Here is a 25,238-nt window from a genome sequence, read left to right as displayed (position 1 = left end):
CATACATACAAAGGATTAAAAAAATCCCTCTGGGCATGGTGGCATGTCCCTTCAATCACAGCTCTCAGGAGACAGAGGCAGGAGGATCCCTGTAAATTACAATCCAGCCTGAGTTCCAGGACAGCCAGGCTACACAGAGAAACTGTCTCGAAATACCATCCATCCAACCAACCAACACACACACCAAAACACACACACATATACATGTACATACACAAACACACACATACAAATGCAAGGTGATTTTGGTTTACATAGTGAAACCTTGTCTGAAGAAAAAAAGAAAACACACAAAAGGAAAAACCAACTAAAACAATGTGAGTTCCAAGAAGACTATTTTGTCACGTGCTGTGTCCCTAGAGTCCAAACAGTGGCTATAACATACAAGAAACTTGAGAAAGAACTTATCCATTACATAGAACATATAGAAAACAACCGTATTTATGTAAGTACTTTTTAACAGGCTGCGGAAGGATATTCACTGATTCCTACGTTAGCGCGTGCGTACAAGGTCTGGGAAGTGTAAGGAAAATGGGGTGGCGCATCCGTCAGTGTCTCGCGGGCACAGTCGGTTGGACAGAGAGCGAGGTAGAGGCCGGCTGGCCTGAGCACGCACGCGCAGTACGGTGGGCCGGGCTTGGCTGCTTAGGCGTGTAGGGAGTCTGAGGGCGGAGTCTCGGCTCTGCGCGTGCGCAGTACCCGAGGCAAGGTCAGGCCCCCCCCCCCCGGTTGCTTTTGCCTTGTGCAGCACATGCGCAGTGAGGCCGGCGGAGGGATTCGAGATCGGACCCACTCCCCGCTTGGTCGCGAGCTGAGGCCGCGCGGGTGTTGAGCAGCGTCCGGGTTTGCGCGTGCGGCACGGACCTCTGAAGACAGCTGACACGAACGCTGCCCAAGTGGAAGCCAGAGCGGGAGGTTTTGTTGGTGAACGGCGGCCGCGAGGCCTGAGACTAGCAGCAGGCTGAGGAGAGCGCTGCGCGGTGAGTGAATGAGTGGCCTTAGCGGGTGCGAGGCCGCTACCCACAGGCCTTTGCGGGATCCCCGAGCCCGTTCCCCGCGCCTGAGGCCCGCTTCCCGGGTCGCGCCTCACCCCCATCCTCTACCCAGAGCCCCCTGGGCTCTCCGGCCCCTTTCCCCTACCTCTCGCGGTCCCCTACCCACAGGCCCTTGCGTTTTGAATGTTGCCTCTTCCTCGCTTTTTTTTTTTTTTGTATCCTGGACCTCTACCCACAATTCCTTTCGCCTCTGGGCTCCCAGATGTTTAACGCAGATGCCCTGGTTTGATGTCTATGGACTACCCTGAGGCCCCTACCTCATAATCTTTTCCAAGGTGTGAAACCAGCCACCTCCAGAGCTCGGAGCCTCAGTCCCTGGGTCCCACACCTCCTGATCCTTTCTCTTTGTTTTCTGTGGTTTTCGCCTTTTGTTTCTCAGGTCCTGCCCAAGACCTTCCTTTTTCGTGCATATGGCTTCCATCCGCTTTCCTGGCACATTAGCATCCTGGAGATCTCTCGCCCATTCGTTTGTTTTTTGTGTGGAGGGGATCCTGGAGGCAGTCAATCTCCTGTGCTAAAGTTCCCTAACGTAAGGTTTCTGGTCTTAGGTTTAAGAAGATGACACAGTTTCTGCCTCCCAACCTTCTTGCCCTCTTTGCCCCTCGAGACCCCATCCCGTACCTGCCACCCCTGGAAAAGCTGCCACATGAGAAACATCACAACCAACCTTACTGTGGCATTGCACCATACATCCGAGAATTTGAGGTGAGTACACAGAGACATGGGCACACTGGAGGGCTTGGGTTCTGCATAGGAGCAGGCTGCACTTGGACTTCAGCTTTGCAACATTTTAGCTGTGTACCTATGATTATACTTTTTTCATCTTGTTTTCTGCTTTTGTGTGTGTTATTTATTTTTTTAATTACACTTGTATAAGTGATAGATGTGTGCAAACCTGTGAACATCGGGACAACTTGCGAGGCTCTGATCTCTGTCCACCATGGGGGCTCAGGAATTCAAGCTGAATTTGTTAGATTTGATGGCAAGTGCCTTAACCTGCAGAACTGTTGTGCTAGCTCTTATTGTGACTTTTGAGGCACGGTTTTGCTATAATCCATAGTGGCCTTGATATTGTGGCAGTCCTACTTATGTTCCCAAATGCTTCACTTAATGGGATTGGTGTGCACTTTCAGGATTTACTAATTTCTCTCTTTTTTTAAAATGACTTATTTATTTCGGATATAAAATGAGAAATTAGTAAAAAGAAAGAAATGTAAAATGTAATAAATAATACATATCAAATTTTAAAAATTTATGTGTATAGGTATTCTGCAGATATACACCATGTGCATGCTTGGTGCCATGGATCCTCTGGAACTGGAGTTACAGACAGTTGTGAGCTGCCAAGTGGATGCTGGGAATTAAACCCTCCTTTGGAGGAGCAGCCAGTGCTTTTAAGCACTGAGCCATCTCTCCAGCCCCCATTTCCTTTGTTTTAAGTAGGGTTAAGAATGTATTTTGCAGGGTTCTGGTAGTCCTTAGCCCATAGCCCATGTGGTTGGTCAAATTTATTACATTTGCAGCAGGTATGTCTTATGTCTCTCTCTTTTTTTTTTTTTTTAAAGCTTGCAGAGATACATGATACATGTGCTTGGCTCTGTGCCCTTTGGTACTGGAATTGAAGGCTTGTGTCTCCACTCTTTGGGGTTTGTTTGAAGGAAGTTTTTTGGGGGCTCTTCCCCTCCACCCCCACCCCCAACAGGGTTTCTCTGTGTTGTTCTGACTGTCCTGGAACTCCCTCTGTAGACCAGGCTGGTCTTAAACTCACAGGTGTGCATACCACTGCCCAAACTGGAGACAGTTTTTTTGGAGCCCTGGCTGGTCTGGATTTCCCTGTGTCACTAAAGCTGGCTTTGAACTTATGATCCTCTGCTTCCTACTCTCAGCGTGCCAAAATGATAGGTGTGTGCCACCAGCCCAGAAAGCCTATTTTTGATGTTTTGGCTAGTTTTTGTTTTTTTTGCTTTAGTGACATTAAAAGGACAGTGTAGGGCCAGGAGATAGCTTAGGGGGTAAATGTGCTTGTGGAAGAAAAGAGTACATTCTAGTGTGTTGTTCTCTGGCACATGCATTGTGATGATACATGTATACATCCTTACCTGAATAAGGTAAATAAGGTGGAAGATTTTTTTTTAAATATTTATTTATTTATTACGTATACAATATTCTCTCTGCATGTATGCCTGAAGGCCAGAAGAGGGCACCAGACCCCATTACAGATGGTTGTGAGCCACCATGTGGTTGCTGGGAATTGAACTCAAGACCTTTGGAAGAGTAGTCAATGCTCTTAACCGCTGAGCCATCTCTCCAGCCCCTGGAAGATTTTTGTTGTTGTTGTTTTTTGAGACAGAGTTTCTCTGTAGCTTTGGACCCCGTCCTGGAACTAGCTCTTTTAGACCAGATTGACCTTGAATTCACAGAGGTAGCCTGCCTCTGCCTCCCAAGTGCTGGGATTAAAGGGGTGTGCCACCACTGCCTGGCTTGGAAGAATTTTTGAAAGAGGATAGTGTTTATTAAGGCTGCACAATATGTCCTGCAGTGCGTAAGGCTTGGGAGCTTGGGGCTTTGGCTTATTTGTTGGGTATGTATGACTAAATCTGAATCACTTGAGCTTTTGGGTGTCAGATTCTTTCATTCAGAAAATTTGTCATGTCCTCCATTGGAGCATATCTAAGAAATGCTGCCATGTAACCAGAAGTCTTAGGAGAGACACTCTGCCACTTAGTAGGAAAGCCAGCATTTAATAGATAATAGAAAGGTGATTCGTTAGCACTATTTGCCTGCCTGCCTTGTCACCGCCCCTTGGGAAACATTACGAGCCAATAAACTGAGTTTAACGGTGCAGCTCAGTGGTGTTCTTTTTGCAGTCATGTGCCAATTAGTATTTAATGAGAGGCTAGGAGGATCTCCAGAGCTCCTGTGGCATTAAGGTTGTCTTGTTTCTGAGGTTTGCCCTGTTCGCTGTTTTAGACCTATTTCTTTCTTTTTTTTTTTTTAAATATTTATTTATTATGTATATAATATTCTGTCTGTATATGTCTGCAGGCCAGAAGAGGGCACCAGACCTCATCTCAGATGGTTGTGAGCCACCATGTGGTTGCTGGGAATTGAACTCAGGACCTTTGGAAGAGCAGGCAATGCTCTTAACCGCTGAGCCATATCTCCAGCCCCTAGACCTATTTCTAAAACTAGAATTTGGCTCTCTGTAAATCATACTTGGAACTATAGGAAATTACATAATTGCTTTGGGAGCCATCTAGCTTTGGAACTGAAATGTACAGCCATGTCACAATCTGATGAACAAGTGTCCACCAGTCAGTGCAGATGCTTTTCTTTTTCGTTTGTTTTTGAGACAGGATTTTTCAGTGTAGCCCTAGCTTTCCTGGAACTTGCTTTGTAGACCACACTGGCCTCAAACTCGCAGAGATCTGCCTCCCAAGCGCTAGGATTAAAGGACACACACACATGTGCGTGCAGTAGACATAAAGTTACTTGGGCTGTCCTGGCTTTCAACTCTGTAGACCAGGTTGGCCTTAAAACCATGTTCTGGGACTAAAATCTTGCACCTCTACCACCAAGTAAAGTTTTATTGTTGTTTTGTTTGTTTGTTTTCCCAGACAGCTTCTTTGTAACAGCCCTAGCTGCCCTGGAACTAGCTCTGTATACCATGCTGGTCTTGATCTAACAGAGATCCCTCTGCCTCTTAAGTGTTGGGTGTAAAGGCATGCGCCAGCACCACCTGGCCTGGTGGAGATTTTTATTATGTATACAACATTCTGTCTCCATGTATGCCCACATGCCAGAGGAGGGCACCAGATCTCATTACAGATGGTTGTGAGCCACCATGTGGTTGCTGGGAATTGAACTCAGGACCTCTGGAAGAGCAGCCAGTGCTCTTAACCACTGAGCCATCTCTCCAGCCCTGGTGGAGACTTTTATTATATTGCCCTTGCCATCAATCTGCAGTAGTCTGGTCAGCACTGGTCCATGGAACATACCACATTGAACCACTTTTACTCTCTGTCTTCTGTTTACACGGAAACTGAGAGTCTTTGCCTTGTTTGTGCGCCTTGCTATATTCCTTCACCTTTCTTGTTTCTAGGACCCTCGAGATGCCCCTCCTCCAACAAGGGCAGAAACCCGGGAGGAACGCATGGAGAGAAAGGTATGTTGTTTTTTGTTTTGTTTTTCTTTCTTCTTCTTCTTTTTTTTTTTTTTTTTGGATTTTCAAGACAGGGTTTCTCTGTAGCTTTTGGTGCCTGTCCTGGAACTAGCTCTTGTAGACCAGGCTGGCCTTGAACTCGCAGAGATCCACCTGCCTCCAAGTGCTGGAATTAAAGGTGTGCTCCACCCCCGACTGGCTGTTTTGTTTTTTGAGACCGGTTTCTCTGCGTAACCTTGGCTGTCTGTAGACCAGGCTGACCTCTAATTCACTGAGAAATTCCTGCCTCTGCCTCCCAAGTGCTGGGATTAAAGGTGTCACCGCCTGGCACCTCTTAGTCTTATGTACTTTTAGCTACTTCTTTGCAGGTGGTCTCGGCCATCCAGGGACTTCTGCTTGTACTTACTTTACTTCTCCTTTCTACTGGCAGAGACGGGAAAAGATTGAACGGAGACAGCAAGAAGTGGAGACAGAGCTGAAAATGTGTAAGCTACTTCTCCCTCCTAGCAATCTTCTCCAATTTTAATTTGCTCTTCTTTCTGGGTCACACCTGGGCCACTATTCTTCTGGGAGCCTGAGAAAGCAGAGTTGGTTCACTTTTCTAGCAACAATGTACCAAGCACAGTCCTTGGATTAGGCTTTCTTTTTTAAGTTCTTGTTTATTAATTTTTTATATGTATGAGTGGTTTGTCTATCTGCATGTAGGAGACCAGAACAGGTCATAGGATTCCATGGAACTAGAGTTGGACAGTTATGAGTTGCTATGTGGGTGCTGGGACTCAAACACCAATCTCTGGAAGAGCAATCTGTACTCTTAATTGCTTAACCATCTCTCCAGCTCCAGTTGGTTTAGGCTTTTAACAGGTAAGGATACCCCAGTCACTTGCCATTTCTGTAAGGGACCACATTCTACTTCATCTCCAGGATAAGGTATGAGGTGATCTGGCCAGTTGATCCTGGCTCTGTCCTGAGCTTCCTGATCATAGAAGTTGAGATGCTTCACCATCCAGGGTTGGAGGGTTTAGTAGTGCTTGGTAAGCAGACTCATAACAGGATCAGTAAGTAAAGACTTGTCAGAAGATGAGGCTTTTCTCCATATATTATTATCTGTAGCTTTAGTGAATCATTTTTTTTTTTTAATGTTTGGGACTGATTTTATTAGGGCTTCTCACAGTGGTTAGAGCCACTCTGTCTTCAGAACGATCACAGCACAGGATATGTGTCACCCAGACTGCCCAGGGACTCAGAGCAGCAGACCCTTATTGCTTAAGATACACATATTCACAATAACTGATGGACGCTGATGTGCCTTGCACAGGAATGTGTTAGCAGCTGCAAAGCTGACCGTAGCACCAAGCCCTCTGCCTACCCTTTCCTCCCACTGAACTGGAAACTGAACTCAGCCAGATCTCCCTGGCCCCTAACTCCTATCTCCTGTGCTCTCTGAGTGAGCACCAGTGCGGCCTAGAGCAGCAGGGGCCCAGACTGGTGCTGTCATCTTGGTGGGCGCTTCAGTGAAGCCAGTCCGCACTCAGATCAGCTCTCCATCCCGCCAGGGAAAAGAAACCTGAGAGGGTTCCACCTCATCGCTAGTTAACTGAAGAGGGATTCATTTTTGGGAGAGTAAGTTTTGAGTTGTCTGGGACTTTAACAAGGTGTGTGAGGGCTGCAGCTCAGGACCCTGTGGCCACACACCAATCCCTCGAGAATCATTTCTTTTTAAACCATATTCCAGACTTGTGGATTTTCACAAATGCGTTTGGTGCGCACGACTAACAGTGCATGAAGGGTAAATGAGACTGTGTGTTCATTTCCTGGCTGCCCAGACCCAAAGAATCACACAGAAACTACATTAAATATATAATATTGCCTAAGTAAGCAGGAAGTGCATAGTAAGCAACTTCCAAAACTCTAAAATTCACAGAGACATCGTGCTGCCTGAACAGTCTCCCAAATCCTTCTAACACGTTGGGGTATCCATCTTTAGCCTACTTGGCCCATAGTATCTGGTAGAGAGGTTCATCATCCTCTTGAAGTAATTGGTGCTGCCAGAAGCAAACATGTCTCACTGTCGAGAAGTCTAAGTTCTCGACAGTTAAAACATTTTAAACATTTAAAACATTTTAAATGCCATATTCTATTAAGTCTTTAAAAGGTTTGACGAATACCTATCCATCTGAAATATATCTTTGCATATCTAGAAAACCTAACTAACATGACTGAAAGCTTGACTATTACAAATGACTATTAATCTGTATTTCTTTATTTTTTTTTTTTTTTTTGGTTTTTCGAGACAGGGTTTCTCTGCAGCTTTAGAGCCTGTCCTGGAACTACTGTATTTCTTTATTATACAATACATTTTTAAATGAGCTGCACAAACACAGGTACCTTAAACAAGATCAGAAACAAGAGCATATACACCATGTAGCAAATTGACCTTAAATTTTTTTTTTTCCGAGACAGGGTTTCTCTGCAGCTTTTTTAGAGCCTGTCCTGGAACTAGCTCTTGTAGACCAGGCTGGCCTCGAACTCACAGAGATCCGCCTGCCTCTGCCTCCCAAGTGCTGGGATTAAAGGCTTGCGCCACCACCGCCCGGCTTTGACCTTAAATTTGTATCGATAGACCAAAGTTCATACCAGTGCAAAGTATTCATTGTTATATATCATATCCCCCTTTAAATAAAAACAAACATTTATAAGCAATCATTTTGGGAATTTGGGTATTGTTATTTATTCAAACTACTTCCTGCTATTTGTTAGGCAAGATATTTTTAGGAAACACGGAGACCTTTGGAGTAGGGAGTGTCTTGTTCCATCAAGCCACATTAGCCTGGAAGGAATCCACAAGTTCCCATCCTCTGTGGAAACAAAAGCAGAACCTCTTTTCCAAAGTAACATATCCTTAGACTCAAATTTTGAAGTTAAGATGCCGTGTGTGTGTGTGTGTGTGTGTTGGTTTAGCTTAGCGGCCCATACAATGAAATGTCTCTCTTAGCACATTCACAGTCAAAAAAATTCAAAGGAAACACAATAATATACATAATCAATACTCTGCGTATTTAATATTTTATTATCTTTACTCCTTTAATCTATATCTGTACTCTTACTTTTTTTTATAACTGTCTATACTCTTTCTCTTCTCTCTCCCAAGCCTATGTACTTTTTTTTTTCCCCTACACACTGAGACCTGTTCAGAGGTTTATTTCTCTCTGAATCTGTCTTTATTGCATGTTTGTAATAATTTTCTGACCAGGAGCATCTTTTTTTGTTTTTTTAATGCTAGGAGGGCATGGCTAGAACCAACTCTTTGATTCTGCCTGTTTGCTTCTCCCAGCCCAACATTGCCTCTGTGAGCCATGCTCACTACCCCAGCTCCAGGGATGCAGCAGGTCTATGTTGCCAGTAAGCAACTAGTAACACACTGCTTACAAACTCCATTTAAGTGCAGGACCTCCTGAAAGAACCAGAGGCCAGCCAGCTCTTAAAGAAGCCGCGCAGTTGTTCTGCTAATGCTGAGTCAGGAAGGCTTCTCTTAAGAGTAAGTCGTGCCTCTGCTTGCCACCAGCAAACAGACACTGAGAGAAAATGCTGCTAACAAGAAACTGTGATTAACTCTGTTCTTTTGTGTCTAGAATTCCTTTCCAAGCTCTCTTGGGTTTTATGTGGATGTAGTTGCCCCATGTTGGCAATGGAGACTGTTAATTTCCCAGCCACCCAGACCCAAATAATCACACAGAAACTATATTAGTCACAATACTGCTTGGCTTATTAGCTCGGGTTTCTTTCTTTTTTTAAAAAAAAAATATTTATTTATTTATTATGTATACAATATTCTGTCTGTGTGTATTTCTGCAGGCCAGAAGAGGGCACCAGACCCTATTACAGATGGTTGTGGTTGCTGGGAGTTGAACTCAGGACCTTTGGAAGAGCAGGCAATGCTCTTAACCTCTGAGCCATCTCTCCAGCCCCTCTTTTTTTTTTTTTAATATTTATTTATTATGTATACAGTGCAGGCCAGAAGAGGGTACTGCTGGCTGTGAGCCACCATATGGTTGCTGGGAATTGAACGCAGGACCTTTGGAAAAGCAGCAAAGCTCTTAACCACTGAGCCATCTCTCTCCAGCCCCTTAGCTCAGGTTTCTTATTAACTAACTCTTACATCTTAAATTAACCCATTTCTATTAATCTGTGTATTGGCACAAGGCTGTGGCTTTCTGGTAAAGGTCTGGCGTCTCCCTGACTCCACCAACTCTCACTCCAAATCTGTTTCAGCCTGGCTATATTCTGCCTGCCATAGGCCAAAGCAGCTTTATTCATTAGCCAGTAATAACAACACATAAAAGAAGGACTTCCCACATCAGTGGAGGTCTGGCTAGGTGTTCTTTATTAGATACCTCCTATTCCATGTTCAGGCCACTGAGTCACTTCCCTTTCTTCCCAATTCTTAATGGGATTCTGCCTTCCCCGAGATATAGCTTTCCTGTTGGTATTCAGTTTGTTTTTTAGCACCTGTGTTAGGGTTCTCTAAAGGAACAGAGCAGAGAGAGAGAGAGAGAGAGAGAGAGAGTGTGTGTGTGTGTGTGTGTGTGTGTGTGTGAGAGAGAGAGAGAGAGAGAGAGAGGCCATCTCTCATCAGAAAGGCTGATGTCAGTTCAGTTTACAAAGCTGGATGTCTCAGCTGGTTTTTATTCTGTGTTAGATTTCTGAAGAAGTACATTCTAATACCAGTGCAAGAATGACTCAGCGTGATGGGTGAACCTGGGCAGAGAGTGAAGACTGGCAGTAAAAAAACTTCATTTATTCATGGTTACATGTTTACTGCCAACAGAAGGTGTGGCCTAGATTTGAGTTGGATCTTCTCATTCCAGATGATTCAATCCAGAAATCCCCTTGGACGTGCCCAACTAACTTGTGTTTTAGTTGATTCCAGATGTGATAAAGTTTACAACTAAGATTGGCCATCACATACCATTATAAGTTGGCCAGCTTGTCACTAAGACCTGTTCCTGCTACTTGCTAAATGTCACAAAACTAGATGTTCCATGTCCGCCAATAGCACCCAAGGTCCCTCTTGACTCAGTGCTGTAGCAATGTGTCTTCTTGCTACATTGTTAGATTTATTTATTTTTATTTGCATGTGTATGAGTGTTTTTTGATATTTATTGAGCTCTACATTTTTCTCTGTTCCCCTCCCTGCCGTTCCCCTCCCCCTTCATCCCTCCCCCGAGGTCCCCATGCTCCCAATTTACTCAGGAGATCTTGTCTTTTTCTACTTTCTACTTCCCATGTAGATTAGATCTATGTAAGTCTTTCTTAGTGTCCACATTGTTGTCTAAGTTCTCTGGGATTATGGTTCATAGGCTGGCTTTCTTTGCTTTATGTTTAAAAACTACCTATGAGTCAGTACATGTGATAATTATCTTTCTGTGTCTGGGTTACCTCACTCAGAATAATGTTTTCCAGCTCCGTCCATATTCTTGCAAAATTCAAGCTGTCATCATTTTTTTCTGCTGTGTAGTACTCCATTGTGTAAATGTACCACATTTTCCTTATCCATTCTTCAATCGAGGGGCATTTAGGTTGTTTCCAGGTTCTGGCTATGACAAAGCTGCTATGAGCATAGTTGAGCACATGTCCTTGTAGCACGACTGAACATCCTTTGGATATATACCTAAAAGTGGTATTACTGGGTCTCGAGGAGGGTTGTTTGCTAATTTTCTGAGAAATCGCCACACTGACATCCAAAGGGGTTGTACCAGTTTGCATTCCTACCAGCAATGCAGAAGTGTTCCCTTTTCCCCACAACCTGTCAAGCATAAGTACAATGTGTCTTGTATACTTGTCTTCTCCCCTTGCCAAAATCCTCTGTGCCACTTTGCAAAAAACACTCATCTCTCCCTGCTACCCTCAGCATAAAGCCCAGTGCCTTCCCTGTCTGTCTAGGTATGCTTTGCACTAGGTAGAGAATGTGAGCGGTTGATTGTATAGAACACACTGGTTACCAGATTTCCTTTACAAGGAAAGGTGGGGGGTCAGTCAACAGGGGGACCATGGACTAAGGGTCAGAAGACTCATCAATCAAGCAAGACTTGGAGCTTGGTTGGATCACAGTTTAATTGTGTCGTATATAAAAGTGTCATTCTGAAACAGCTCCAGTTGAAGCGTTTTAAATGGTTTTAAATAGATCAGGTTAGAAATTAGACGTGTTAATAATGAAACTGGTTAAAAAGTATTAAAGATCAGCATCGCAAGCTCTGAGATGTGACTGAAATTCTCAAATTGAGGTGGGGGAATATGGAGGTTTATCAAGTTAGGCCCCTGTGTTGATAATTGAAGCAGGTTTATGGGTGTGCTTTGTACTTTCCAAAATAGAACATACAGGATTAATCAGGCAGAGTAGGGTGTCTCTGCTTGTCCTCACTAACTGTAAAAGCTTGCTTTGCACCATTAAAATCGATAGCGTCTGTTTAAGGAGACTATTCCTTTGCTGAGCACTGGAGTTCCTTCATGTTCTCAATTCCTAATGATGTTTATGTGTAGCAGGAAGGGTTATACTCCATTTAAAGATGAGAAAGTGGTGGCTTATCAAGGTACAGTAGCTTATAAAGAGGGAGAGTTTTGAGGTTTTGCGTCAACCAACTGAAAGCCTAGTGAAGTTTTCTAGCTTTGAGGCTTCTTGTGGGCCAGTTCATTCTCAGGGTCCTGATTACTGATGCAGAGAGGTGGAGCTGAGTATACAGGCAAGCATGCCACACTTGCCATACTTAGTAGTAGGCACTGGCTATTACTTGTTGCCTTTCAGGTATTGTATTGTATTTCTTTAGCTATGAGTAGTGTTGATTGGTAGCATGGGTTTCTACCTTTAGTCCTTCATCAGCCTTGTGGTAAGCAAGAACTATAGGCATCTCACATAGAGATGTTTCCCTCTTGTGTGCTGAGCATTTCCTTGCTGTCCTAGTTGTCTCAGTTGGCTTCCATCCACCCTGAAGGCAGCACTGGACAGGTAATACCCATTGTACCCTACATCTGGTGTTGGGAGGTAGGTACCATTTTTACCTTGGTACCTTTGGTTCTATTATTTGGTACTATTGGGTCTACTATTCGCCACTGATCCCAAAGCTTTATGCATGTATAGTCTGCTAACTTTATTCTTCTGATCTACCTACTCATGTGCATGTCCCTCCCCACATTCATTCATTTATTTATTTATTTTCTCTTTTGAGACAGGGTTTCTCTGTGTAGCATTGGCTGTCCTGGAACTCACAGGATCTGGCTGCCTTGAGTACTGACTGGGGTTAAGGGTGTGTGCCACCAATACCCAGCACCTTTACAAAAGTTGTTTTTCTTGGTTCCTTTTGCCTCAAAAAGTAATGTTTATTTAAAGAGAGAGGAAGATAGCAATACCTATCTGTTAACTCCTTTCTCTTCATTGCTCCCAATCCTCAGCACACTGGTATTGAACTGTGGCCAAGGGCAGCTCCTGGGATGAAGCTGCAACTTTGAGGGGCATCATCGCTTTGTGATTTCTTTGTGTAGTTTTAGAACCTGTCCTGGAACTCACTCTGTAGACCTGGCTGGCCTCAAACTCATAGAGATCCGTCTGCCTTAGGAGTGCTGGGATTAAAGGTGTGCGCCCCCACCACCCAGCCGAGGGGCATCTCTTTAAGTGGAAATGTAGTTGAAAGTCTTAATGTCTTGAGTTCCGTTCTGTCACCATATTAAGAGTCATGCCCTTATAATCAAAAGGAGAACGACCACTATGGCTGATTCTTTGGATTTAGTTTCTCTGTTAGTAGGAAGGTCACAACTGATAACTGAAGAGACTTGCTAAGTATCAATGCTTGTGATAGCTGTAACAAGGATAGTCTGTCTAGACTGGTTAAGCATACTTATAGGCCACCAATGGAAGACAGAAGTACCTCTGATACCATGTTCAAAGGCATTATGCATGTCAGGCCTCCTTCCAAGTTGTCCAGGCTGACCTTAAAATGTCAGCAGTCATTTTTTCCCTCTTACATCACTTTTTCTCTCTTAAGCTCTTACTGTGCAACTGCATAGTATACAGAGTATATGAATGAGAGCGCTGGAGTGGCTGCTGAGAGGGACACACAGAGTTCAGTTTCCAGCACTCCCACACTCATTAGAGTTGGGTAATAGGTTTTCTTTTTTTTTTTTTAAACATATACACACACACATAACCGTGTTCTGTCTGCATGTATGCTTATATGACTGAAGCCATCAGGTCTCATTATATATAGATGGTTATGCGGTTGCTGGGAATTGAGCTGAGGACCTCTAGAAGTACAGCCGGTGCTCTTAATCTCTGAGCCATCTTCCCAGCTCCTTATCCTGGACTCTCGTTGTCTGGTGTGAGACTACTCTTGGTATCAGGCTTTCCCTGGCTGTGGTTGCAGTCTTCAGTGAGTGCAGTGCTGCACATATTAGAGAACAAAACAGCCGAGTTTCCCTCCAGAGATTCCATGGATTTAGTTACCACTCACCTCACCTTGTATTGGGAATGGCGTTTTGGTGTATCACACCCTGTCTATGGAATGGCATTTCCACCCCAAAAGCCTGTTGTCCTCATCTGGAAGTCACTCTAGAAAAGGCCGTCTAGCTTTAGTGAAACTGATCTGAAAGTAGGTGTGTGATCAAGCTTGCCAAGTCACTGTGAGGTTTTCTTTTAGAAGGTGGCCTATTAAGGTTCCATCTTCATGTCCTCAGCCTCTGTCCATTTTTCTTCTACCCAAGACTATGGGCACTGTCTACTTAAAAGATTCTCTCCTTTTTGTACAGGGGACCCTCACAATGATCCCAATGCTCAGGGCGATGCCTTCAAGACTCTGTTCGTGGCTAGAGTGGTAAGTATCCAACTCCTGCCCTGGGAATCCTAGGCTGCTGAGAACTTGAGTCTAGCAATGGGCTGTCTAAGGACTTTGGAACAGTGTGCTTCTCCCGTTTAACTTGGCTTTGTCTCTTGTAGAACTATGACACAACAGAATCTAAGCTTCGGAGAGAGTTTGAGGTGTATGGACCCATCAAAAGAGTAAGTGGGTTGGGCTGGAGGGTTGAGTTGGAATATTTGGAGGAGGGAGGAGTAGCCTGAAGAGAGGAAGAATGCTGGGTTCCCAGCCTGGGAATGGTTCACATCTTTTCAAGGCCTGGGTTTATTTCCTTTAGTGTAGCTTTAGTATCAAAAGTAACATTGGGCAGGGCTGTGGAGGCCCATACCTTTAATCCCAGCACTCAGGAGGCAGAGACTGGATCTAGACTAGCCTGGGCTAAAAAGCTCATTTCTTGTGGATTTAAAATACCTATTCGCTGGGGCTGGAGAGATGGCTCAGAGGTTAAGAGCATTACCTGCTCTTCCAAAGGTCCTGAGTTCAATTCCCAGCAACCACATGGTGGCTCATGACCATCTGTAGTGGGGTCTGGTGCCCTCTTCTGGCCTGCAGGCATACACACAGACAGAATACTGTATACATAATAAATAAATTTTAAAAAAAATAAAATAAAATACCTATTCGCAAGCTTCATCTTGCTTCAAGTTGATATATGGTTGAGGAAGCAGGCCCACTAAGGCTATAGGTTCAGTTTAGGTGGGCTGTTTGTTTCTTTTCCAATTTGTGAGGTAGTCTCATGAGTCCAAGGCTGGACTCAGACTTACTATAAAGTTTTGGATGGTCTAAACATCGCTGCCCAAGACCTTGAAGATATATCTTACTCTTCTGCCCCCAGGATTAGAGCATAAGCTCCAGGCACCAGTATATATGCTAAATAAGAATTGTACCTGAAACTGTTCCAGCTCTTGTATAATTGATGCTTTATTTATTTTAAAATTTCTTTTTACCCTCCCCCCCTTTTTTTGAGACAGGGTTTCTCTGTAAAATCTCTGGTTGTCTTGGAACTCTCTTTCTAGGCCAGGTTGGTCTCAAACTCACAGAGATCCTCCTGCCTCTGCCTCCCAGGTGCTGAGATTAAAGTCGTGCGCCACCACTGTCCAGCTAAAAATTATATATTTTTATGTACATGAGTGTCCTTTTGCCTGCTTGTTAATAGGTTTACTACATTGGTGCCTCATTCCCTAGGTCAGAAAAGGTTCCTAGAGCCCCTGGGACGAGAGTTACACAGAGTCATAAGCTACCATGTGGGTGCTGTGAACCAAATCCAGGTCTGCAGCAGGAGCAGCAAGTTCTGTTAACCACTGAGCCATTTCTGATGCTATTTTTGTTTTGTTTCTTTTCTTTTTTATTTTCTTCTGGTTTTTCGAGACAGGGTTTCTCTGTAGCTTGAGAGCCTGTCCTGGAACTAGATCTTGTAGACCAGGTTGGCCTCGAACTCACAGAGATTCGCCTGCCTCTGCCTCCCAAGTGCTGGGATTAAAGGTGTGCGCCACTGCCACCCGGCTGTTTCTTTTTTTCAAGACAGGGTTTCTCTGTGTCACTACAGCTGTCCTGGAACTTGCTCTGTAGACCAGGCTGGCCTCAAACTCAAAGAGATCGCTGCTTCCTAAGTACTAGGATTAAAGATATATGCCACCACCATGTATATTTACATGAGTGTAGTGCCCTTGGAGGTCAGATGGGCATTGGATCCCTTGGATCTGGAATTACATATGGTTGTGTGCTGCCATGTAGTTGTTAGGAACCAAACTTGGGTCCTCTGCATTACATTATTAAATTGCGGGAGGAAGGTAGGAGTGGTGTGTGAAGATCAAAGAACAAACTGAGATGGATTGTCTCCTGTTTTCTCCTTCTCCGGGGCTTTTCTCTTGGAAATCAGACTCAGCTATCTCACTCACTGGCTCTTAATCTTTTAAGATTGTTTCACATAGTCCAGGATGGCCTTGATGAGTTCATTAAGTAGAGGATGACCTTAAATTTTGATCTTCCTGTCTGCCTCCAAAGTGCTGGATTACAGGTGTGTGCCATCACATTTTTTTTTTTTTTTGGCTATGCTGGGGATTGAACACAGGGCTTAATGCATCTTAGTCTACCAACTAAGCTACATCACCAGCACCTTCAGACTTTTTAGTTGTTTTAGTGTCTCACAGGGCATGGTGGCGATGCCTAATCCCAACATTTAGAGGGCAAAGGCAGGTGAATCTCCGTTAGTTCGAGGATAGACGGGGCTCTGTCATATAGCAAAACCCTGTATCCAAAAAAAAGACAGGGTCTCACTCTATCACAAGTAGGCCTTTTCTTTTTCTTTCTTTTTTTTTTTAAAGATTATGTGTATTTTGCCAATGTATATTTATACTAAGTGTATACAGTGCCTTTGCTCTGGAATTGGAGTTGCAGACATTGTTAATTGTTCTGTGGGCATTGGGAGTGGAACCTGGGTTTCAGCAAGAGCAGCAAGTGCTTTTAACCCCTGAGGAGCCATTTATCTAGCCCATCCCAGCTTCTGTTTTTCTTTGAAATGTCTTACTAAGTTGTCCAAACTGGCCTTGAACTTACTGAATAGTTAGGGAGACTTGTTAATTTGTATGTAGTCTACAGATGTTACTGCTACAGGGCAGTTAGGTCTCTATGACAGGATGTGTTATGTGGATCTCAGTATGGGGTGTCTGCTGCCTAACCCTTTGCTAGAACCATACTACCAGATGTAGTGTCACACACCTTCAGTTCCAGCACGTTGTGTGTGTGTGTTGTGTGGCGCGCCGCGTGCGCCCGTGCAGATACACTCAGCAGATGTATCTTTTGAGTTCTAGGTCAGTCTGATTTACCCTACCAAGTTCAGGCTACTTACTACCCAAGGTTAGTGAAACTTCAAAAAGAGTGATAAGAGGAAGAACAGATGTAGGAGAAATAGAAGGGAACTAGGGAGAGAAACACACTAATTGGTTTATCCAGGGCGAATTGGTCAGCCCTGAAAACATGAGCAGGTATATATGGTCTGAGCAGGCTATGTTTGGGATACCCAAACACATGTATATATCAGTAATTAACGATAGGCCATGAGATGGAGAGAAGGCTCAGTGGTTAAGATCACTAGCTACTCTTCCAGAGGTTTCCAGCAGAACTCACAATCATCTTACAACGGGATCAATCTCAAATTATTTTAAATAGAAAGTATTGGACAGAGAAAGAAAACATGTTAACTGTAAGTGGCTCATAACTCTAATACTAGCCCTAGAGAGACTGAGGCAGAAAGATCCGTAAGGTTGGGGCTAGGCTGGGCTATAGAGTGAGGTCTGGACTACAAAACAAGAAAGATAGATGCCGTGCAATTTGATATCAAAACTCACTTAACTCCTCTGTGCCTTATTTTCCTCTGTTGGGAGACAAAGTAAGAACTGGCGCTCATGATGGACACAAATTAGCTCAGGATGGGCCTCTGGCCTGTCTGTGATTCGTGGGTCTCAGAAACTGGTCCCATCCTCCACCTCCTCTTGTGACCTGATGGAACATGACTCTAGCATGTCAGCTCGGGATCTCGGTTGACTTTTGAAAATTACAAGTTGCAGAGTTAAAATCTTAGGATTCCTGCGCAATCTTAGGACCATATCTATCCGTGTGTGGGCAGGTAGTAATGTGGATGGGGGGGCTAGTCATTCCTCGGGAACCTGCTCAAATACTGTTATTTCCCAAAAGTCTTAACTTGTTTTGCCCCACCTCCTGTGTTCCAGCATTTCTTTCTGAATCCTGGTTCTCTGTACTCAAGCTTCCTGTGTCACTGCCATGTGGAGAGAGGACCCAGACACTTGGCCTGACTTTGCTTGGCCTTTACAGTATGGCCACGCCTCTTAATTGCCCTGGGTCCTCTAGCCTCCCTGCCTTCCCATATATGGACTCTGTCTGCACATAGCTCTTGCCATAGTTGCAGGCAGACTCCTTTTCTGCAATTCTGCATGAACTAGCCGTAGTGGCCCTTTATCCTCAGCACATTGTTCACTCCTCACAGTTGACTGGCTTTAGGGGCACTTGACTCATGGCCTTATCTGAGGATCTCCACCATCAGAACATTCAGTTTCCATAGAGCTGTCTCCACAGCCTTCTCCAGCCTGTTTTGCAGGACCCTCTGCCACTCACATACGCTTCTTTGCCCTCTGGTTTCCACTTTACTCTGGCTCACATTGGAATGAGAGTCCCTTGGGACTCTTGAAAGACAAATTTGTTACTGTTGTGTCCCCCAGCCCAAGGCCTGTGCCATAAGTTGGGTTCTGGGGTGGGTGGGGCAGCCCTGTAACTTGTGGAACCGACTGCCTTCTGCCTGCCCTGCAGATCCACATGGTATACAGTAAGCGCTCTGGGAAACCCCGTGGTTATGCCTTCATCGAGTATGAGCATGAACGAGACATGCACTGTGAGTACCTGTACCTTTGCCTTTTCTTCTGACCCTCTCACCTCTGCTTCCCGGCCTCTTCCCCCGTCGTCTGTTCCCTCCCCTGCCATACCTGACTTTAGCATTGTTTCTTCTCCCTCTGTTTCTGGTATATCTTTTATATATATATATATATATATACGTGTTTTTTTTTAAATCAAAAACAAATCCCCCACAACGTGTGTGTGAGCCCAGGGAGGTAAGTGTCACACGTTGAACCTCTGGCCAGGAGGGAACTGGGTGAGGTATGGGGGCAGCTGGAGGTTGGGGAAGGTGTCGGATTTGGGGAGCTTCTCCCTATTAGGCCCCCACTGGAGTTGGGGGCCGCCAGGTTGGAGTGAGAGCTGGCATTTGAACCAGCCTTCTCCCCCAGTAGAACTGGGCTAGGCCACCCGACCCTCCACCTCCCCTCCCCAGGCCCCACCCAGTTCTCATCAAGCAGTGATCTGGTGGGCATGTTTAGCACCCACCCCCACAGCTACAAAGCCCCATTGAGGCTGCGCGGCGTCCACTTGGGCAGGGCTGGGTGGGTGGGGGTGGGCAGGGCTGCGGCGTGTCCAGGGGCCGCCGTATTAATTGACTGTTCTTATTGTCACTGCAGCCACCACGCAGCTGGCTTGCAGCTGATGCTTACGCTCCCCTTACAACACCTCAGTGTATGGTTGGTATAAGGGTTTGTATCATGGGTAAGATCACAGCACTGCACACCAGCCCAGCTTAGCCAGGCAGCTTAGGAACAGTGAGGCTTCCCTTCCCACCCTAGTTACCCTTCAGTGTCCCTTCACCCACAGCCCTTTCCTCATTTGGTTGCCCTCTACCCCTCTTGCCCCCCATCCACATGCTCTCTGGTTATCTCTCTGATCCCTAGGGGTAGGGTGGACCTCAGTGGGAGAGGCACTGGCCTTCATCCATAGTCGGGCTCCACCCAGCCCCTGACATCTGGGGCCATGTTGACAATCCTAAAGTTGGGGTGTTCTGGGGCCAGGGCTCTATATGGAGCCCTTCAGCCTGACCCTCCCTGCCCTATGATTTCTGTGGGGTTGTCACCATAGTGGTCTTGGAGAGACTCTGACTTCTAGTTTGGGGTACTGTGTCCCTTCTATCTTCCTTGGCATGGTGGGAGCCTCCTGAGAAGGCAACTGTGATGCCCAGTGCCTGAGCTCCCCAAAGTGCATGGATTGGGGTTCAGGGTATGGGAGGGGTGGAACAGGCTTCAAACAACTGAAGGTGTGGTAGTTTTTACTAAACCTGTACTGAAGCAGAAGAGGGAAAGAGAGAAAGGCCTAGACTGACACAACTACATGGTCTTCTTGCCGTTTCCTGGGTTGGGCCTCCTGGGGTTTGGGATGGGGAACCTGAGCAGGGTTCCTGTACTTGACTGACCTCAGTTCTTAAGTTCCCTCCCCTCTCCTCTGCTCTGGGGTTAGGGGCCAATTGGCCCCTCCTGGAGCATGGAAATCATTCCTGGATCCCAGGTGTGTCCCTTTGTGTGCCAGCCTCAGCTGCTGCCACTAGTTGGGAGGGATGTGGAATTGAGGTGGAGAAGCCTGACCCCAGTGCTGAGTCAGATCAGTGCCTAGTGAAGTGTGACTGTTTCAGGAAGTGGTGAGGTGGCAGCTGCTTTGAGGCCTTTAGGCCTGATGTTTAAGGTCAAGCAGGATAGCCCTAGGGCTTCCAACCCTGGCTCAAGTCATTCCTCTGTGAGACTCTGAGGCCCCTTTACTTCCTCTATCCACCTGTCTCTAGGTGTTGTGGGAAATGTAGTCTCTCCCTCTCAGGGCTCCCAAGACCTGGCTACCTTCCCTGTAGCTTTAACTACCCCAATGGTGGTGGGTGTGGGGTCTGTGTGAGTGCTCAGGTAAGCTTGGGGTCTCCAGGTAAGCAGTCCCGTGTCCCACCCCCACCCCACCCCCGGGAAGCCCGCCTCCTCGCCAGGCCCCCAGGAGTTGCCGAGCCCCCCCCATCCCGCTCGGTTTGGACACCCGCAAGGCCGGCATCGGTAAATGGCACCTTTTTCTCTTCCTCTGGTTGTTATTGGGGGGGGAGCGGGCAGGGGTGGGGCAGGGTATTGTGATTGGTGAGCACAGTTCCTTAGGCCAGGGCTGGAACCTGGATAGGGACTTTTTGGCCTTAACAGCCCTGCCTGGTGACAGGCTTGCACTCTGGGCCTCCATACTCTGTCTTATACTCCTCAACTTCCCTGAGGGCTCAGGCTGGGCTGCATACCCTGCTGGCCATTGAGCTTGACCTGGAGGACAGAGCTGTCCAGGCTAGGTGGTGGCAGGGTCAGTCTGCTCAGGTAAGGCAGGGTTTTGAGTAGCACGGCACATGTACCTCTGGGCCTAGCCAGGGTCCTTGGAGGCCCCTGGGGAGCTCAGCACCCACTTCTATCCCTGCCAGTTCCTTAAGTTCTCCACTCCTGTTCATTTCTGATCTGATGTCTGTTACCTTGCACTGACCTCCCTATGAAAACACAGAGAAAGAATACTGGTGTGGTCTGGGTGTGGAGGGGCCCAGTGGGCCTCCTGCCTCAGCATGGTGTCTAGGGTGCATGCCTGGGTGTGGAGGGGCCTAGCCAGCCTCCTGCCCAGCATGGTGTCTAGGGTGCATGCCTGGGTGTGGAGGAGCCCTCCCCACAGCAGAGGCCAGCATTCAGCTAACCTCCAGTTTCTTTGCAGCAACTTTGGCCGCCCTGGCAGGAGGGGGCTGCTCCATCGTGTGGGAGTTGGGGGTGGCCAGGGTGAATGTTTTGCCCCCCCCCCAGTGACATTTGGGGATGCTTAAAAGGAATTGGAATGGATGGAGCAGGCCCTTCAGGGTGGGAAGAGGGCTGTCTGGCTGTTGGTTGCCTGGCTGACTGGTGGGAGTGTGAGTGTGTGTGCAGGTGGATTTGAGGGGCAGGGATGCTGTTGCATGGATCCTTGTCTGACTAGAGCACCTTCTGGGGAATCCCCCTCCCCCCACATCTGTTGCAGCCGCTTACAAGCACGCAGATGGCAAGAAGATAGATGGCAGGAGGGTCCTTGTGGATGTGGAGAGGGGCCGGACTGTGAAGGGCTGGAGGCCCCGGCGTCTAGGTGAGTAAATTTTGCCTTCTGGGTTCCTGGGCCTGTTTGTAGATCATTTTGCCGTCAGTCTCCCCACCCATATGTTGCTTGTTTCCCTCCATTTTCAGCTTGTCTTCTCTCATCAGCTTCATGGCTTTAGACACTGGTGCACACACAGACACCTACACATGAGTGCCCAAGCATACTCTGGTCTTTCCTGGATGAGTGATTGACCAGCAGCAGCTCTTGTGGGAGTAACTTCAGTACTGACCTCAGCCACCTTATGCCTAGTGTATTTGGTATCAGGGGCTAGGTTTGAGAGTGTCATTGCCTCTAGCTTTGGTCTTGCTCTCGCTAAATGGCCTCTTCATCTACTCCCTGGCTTCATGTACTCACTAGCCTAGTTTCTGCCTTCACATCTGGAGCAAGAGGGGCAAGCAGCCTGTGCTCTGACCTTGCCTCTGTCCCCTCACTGCCTTTATAGTTGTCATTGACTGTCTCCATCAGGGTTGTTATTGTGTGAAGTCTTGAAATACATTTGAGGATCTTGAAGCATAAGGAAAGGAAGGTCCTACTGATGCTGAGCTCTTGTCTCAGTCCCAGGCCCCTGATGTCAATGGACCCTCACCAAGAGAACTTTGAGGCTGGACATTGAGAGATTGAGAGATTGCTATCTCTGGACAAGGGCCAGTCTCTGTATGTTTGCTCGTCTAATGGTTCACTAGTAGGGTCCGCCTGGGTTGCAGGTCTTGTGTGCCAGGTGCTCCTCTGTCTTGGGCAGCTTTACCTGCCTTTGCTTTCACCTGTGCACCTGTGCCGAGTTGACATAACACCTCAACCCCAGGTGCCTCCGGTTCTTAGAAAAAGGATGAGTTCTTGAGACTTTGTGCTGTGCTAGGAGATTCCTGAAGTCTCAGAACTAGCCAGTTGGCTGATGTACAGACTCGTGAGAGTGTGGGTCATCTTCAGTCACACAGGCAGACGTGGAGCCTGTGGGAAGCTTTGTGTAGCACCTCTGCACATGCAGTCACACAAGTACTTTATTACTTGGGTATAACTCTGAGACAGGCTCTCCTCCTCTTTCTGCCTCCACCTTCTGAGTGTTGAAATTACATGCCTGGCTGTTTATTTTTAAAGAATGAGATGTTTGTTTAACTAGGTTTCTGAGGTTTCAGTACACGGTCTAACTGGCTCTGTTGCTTTTGGACTTGTCAAGTCAGATGTGAAGAATGGTGGACGGAAGGAACTCACCTCGTGTATTTCTTTTTTTTTAAACACACACAGTTTTTTTTTTATTTGTTTATTATGTATACAATATTCTCTCTGTGTGTATGTCTGCATGCCAGAAGAGGGCACCAGACCCCATTACAGATGGTTGTGAGCCACCATGTGGTTGCTGGGAATTCAACTCAGGACCTTTGGAAGAACAGGCAGTGCTCTTAACCCCTGAGCCATCTCTCCAGCCCCCTCCTGTATTTCTTTTTAAAGATGTTGTTGACATCTTCTTGTATTGATGATGTAGCCCATTCTTAACTTGTGATCCAGTAGCTGGAAGTCTGGGTCCTACTTTGTAGTAGTCCATCCTTTTCCTGTTCCTGGTTTAACCTGGCCTTTGACTGACCAGGAGGTGTCTCTGGACACTCTTCTGGTGGGTGGTGCAGGAAACCACAGGCATGGGATTCCCAGCCATGAGCCTTCCTTGTCAAATCACTGGAATCAAGTTGCTCATTAATGGCTCACCATTTGCAATATGAGTGCTGCCTGCTCCTTAGTGCTGTTGGTCAGGTATGTGCTACCTTTGTAGACAGGGTTAAATCTGTGCAAGTTCAGGATCTGAAGCAGGTGTAGTTGTGGTTTTCTTGCACAGTTGGTGAACTTGAAACCTGTCTGGCCGATGCTGGTAGCCTATGACAATTCAGTGGAGTGGCATTGTGTGTTGAGCAAGGCAGGATCTGAGTTGGTGCTTTGAGACTGATGGGGGAGTAGAAGGTACAGAGACAAGTAGAAAAAGCTTAACTCCAGGGAAGATAAATGTAAGGTTTAGGGCTCTTATGGGAGGCCAGAGTACAGCTAAGGAGTCTGGAAATGATGGATCCCCTGGGAAGCTGGGTGTGGCAGGTCTTCCAGCTTTTCTATTCTTTGAAAATATAAGGTCTCAGCATGTAGCCTTGACTGGCCTAAAGCTCATTGTATAGACTAGGCTGGACTCACACTCATCTACCTGCCCTGTCTTCCCAAGTATGGGATTAAAGAGGTGTAACACTACCTAACTTCTTTCAGCTTTTCTGTGGGCTCACACTTTGGATATTGTGCACAAAAATGCAAGTTCTTGGTACACTAGCCTAGAGTCTGAGGTCTCAGGTGAGGTTGGCAAGCTTGGGAGGAATGAAAATTCTTTTTAGGGTGTCCTTTTGAAAGCTTTGCATGAAAACAGGCTGTTCTGTGGCAAGGAGACATGGAAATGATTGGCATGGGATTGTGCACCATAGCTACCAGTAGAGGTATTTGGATTTTTTTGCCACTTTGCTCCATTCCCACTAACGCTGTGTTTCTTTGCTTGCCCATAGGAGGTGGCCTTGGTGGGACCAGAAGAGGTGGTGCAGATGTGAACATCAGGCATTCTGGCCGAGATGACACTTCCCGATATGATGAGAGGTAAGGTTGGGCACCTGGTTTCTTGGGACAAGACAGTAATGAGGATGCCCTGCCACACACTGCTAACCTTATCTAGGCCGGGCCCCTCCCCACTTCCACACAGGGACCGGGACCGGGACCGTGAGCGGGAGCGCAGAGAAAGAAGCCGAGAGCGAGACAAAGAGAGAGAACGGAGACGCTCCCGCTCTCGGGACCGGAGGAGGCGCTCCCGGAGTCGAGACAAGGATGAGCGGCGTAGATCCAGAGAGAGGAGCAAGGACAAGGACCGAGACAGAAAGCGCCGAAGTAGTCGGAGCCGAGAGCGAGCACGCAGGGAGCGGGAGCGAAAAGAGGAGCTTCGAGGTGGCGGTGGCGGTGGTGGTGACATGGCTGAACCCTCTGAAGCTGGTGATGCAGCTCCTGATGATGGGCCTCCTGGAGAGCTTGGCCCTGATGGCCCTGATGGCCCAGAGGAGAAGGGCCGGGATCGAGACCGGGAGCGACGTCGGAGCCACCGAAGTGAGAGGGAACGTCGCCGGGACCGAGACCGTGATAGGGATCGAGAGCATAAACGGGGGGAGCGGGGCAGTGAGCGGGGCAGGGATGAGGCTCGGGGTGGGGGTGGCAGTGGTCAGGACAATGGGCTAGAAGGGCTAGGTAGTGATGGTCGAGACATGTACATGGAGGCAGAGGGTGGTGATGGGTACATGGCCCCAGAAAATGGATATCTGATGGAGGCAGCTCCCGAATGAAGAGGCTTCCTGTGTTGTGGACATGCTTCTGTTTTGATGTCTGCCTTCCTAGCCTTTCCACCATGGCTTGTCTTCTGAGGTAGAAGTTTTTTTGTTGTTTTTTGTTCTGATCCCTTGGATTTAAAAAATAAAATTAATTTCATGATTAATAGTGGGGCACCTGGTGTATTACTGCACTTGCTCTTCCCAGAAGGTTGTCACTGCATTGTCAGCCCCTCGGTGTACTAATTCTAGAGCACGTGTTACAACCCTGGAGTAGAGG

The 25,238-nt window shown here is 46.7% G+C and overlaps 1 protein-coding gene across 1 annotated transcript; it reads left to right on the top strand.

Annotated features, from left to right (window-relative positions):
- The first annotated feature begins 757 nt into the window (after positions 1-757).
- Snrnp70 (small nuclear ribonucleoprotein U1 subunit 70) lies at positions 758-25,125 on the top strand. Its single transcript, XM_038313624.1, has 10 exons — positions 758-980; positions 1,604-1,760; positions 5,158-5,220; positions 5,648-5,702; positions 14,014-14,078; positions 14,201-14,263; positions 18,444-18,525; positions 21,519-21,620; positions 24,158-24,245; positions 24,322-25,125. The coding sequence occupies exons 2-10, from the start codon at positions 1,614-1,616 to the stop codon at positions 24,974-24,976; spliced, it is 1,320 nt and encodes a 439-aa protein (XP_038169552.1). The 5' UTR covers positions 758-980; positions 1,604-1,613; the 3' UTR covers positions 24,977-25,125.
- Positions 25,126-25,238: the final 113 nt, after the last annotated feature.

Source organism: Arvicola amphibius, chromosome 12 (genome assembly GCF_903992535.2).
Source record: "Arvicola amphibius chromosome 12, mArvAmp1.2, whole genome shotgun sequence".
NCBI classification, from domain to species: Eukaryota; Metazoa; Chordata; class Mammalia; order Rodentia; family Cricetidae; genus Arvicola; species Arvicola amphibius.
The sequence above is the reverse complement of the archived record's forward strand: the minus strand, read 5'-3'. Positions and strand labels throughout refer to the sequence as shown.

Coding starts and splice junctions, on each gene's coding strand:
- Snrnp70 (XM_038313624.1), top strand. CDS start 1,614: ATGACACAGTTTCTGCCTCCCAACCTTCTTGCCCTCTTTGCCCCTCGA. Junction 5,703..14,013: donor GGAGACAGAGCTGAAAATGT/GTAAGCTACTTC, acceptor CTTTTTGTACAG/GGGACCCTCACAATGATCCC. Junction 24,246..24,321: donor ACTTCCCGATATGATGAGAG/GTAAGGTTGGGC, acceptor AACCTTATCTAG/GCCGGGCCCCTCCCCACTTC.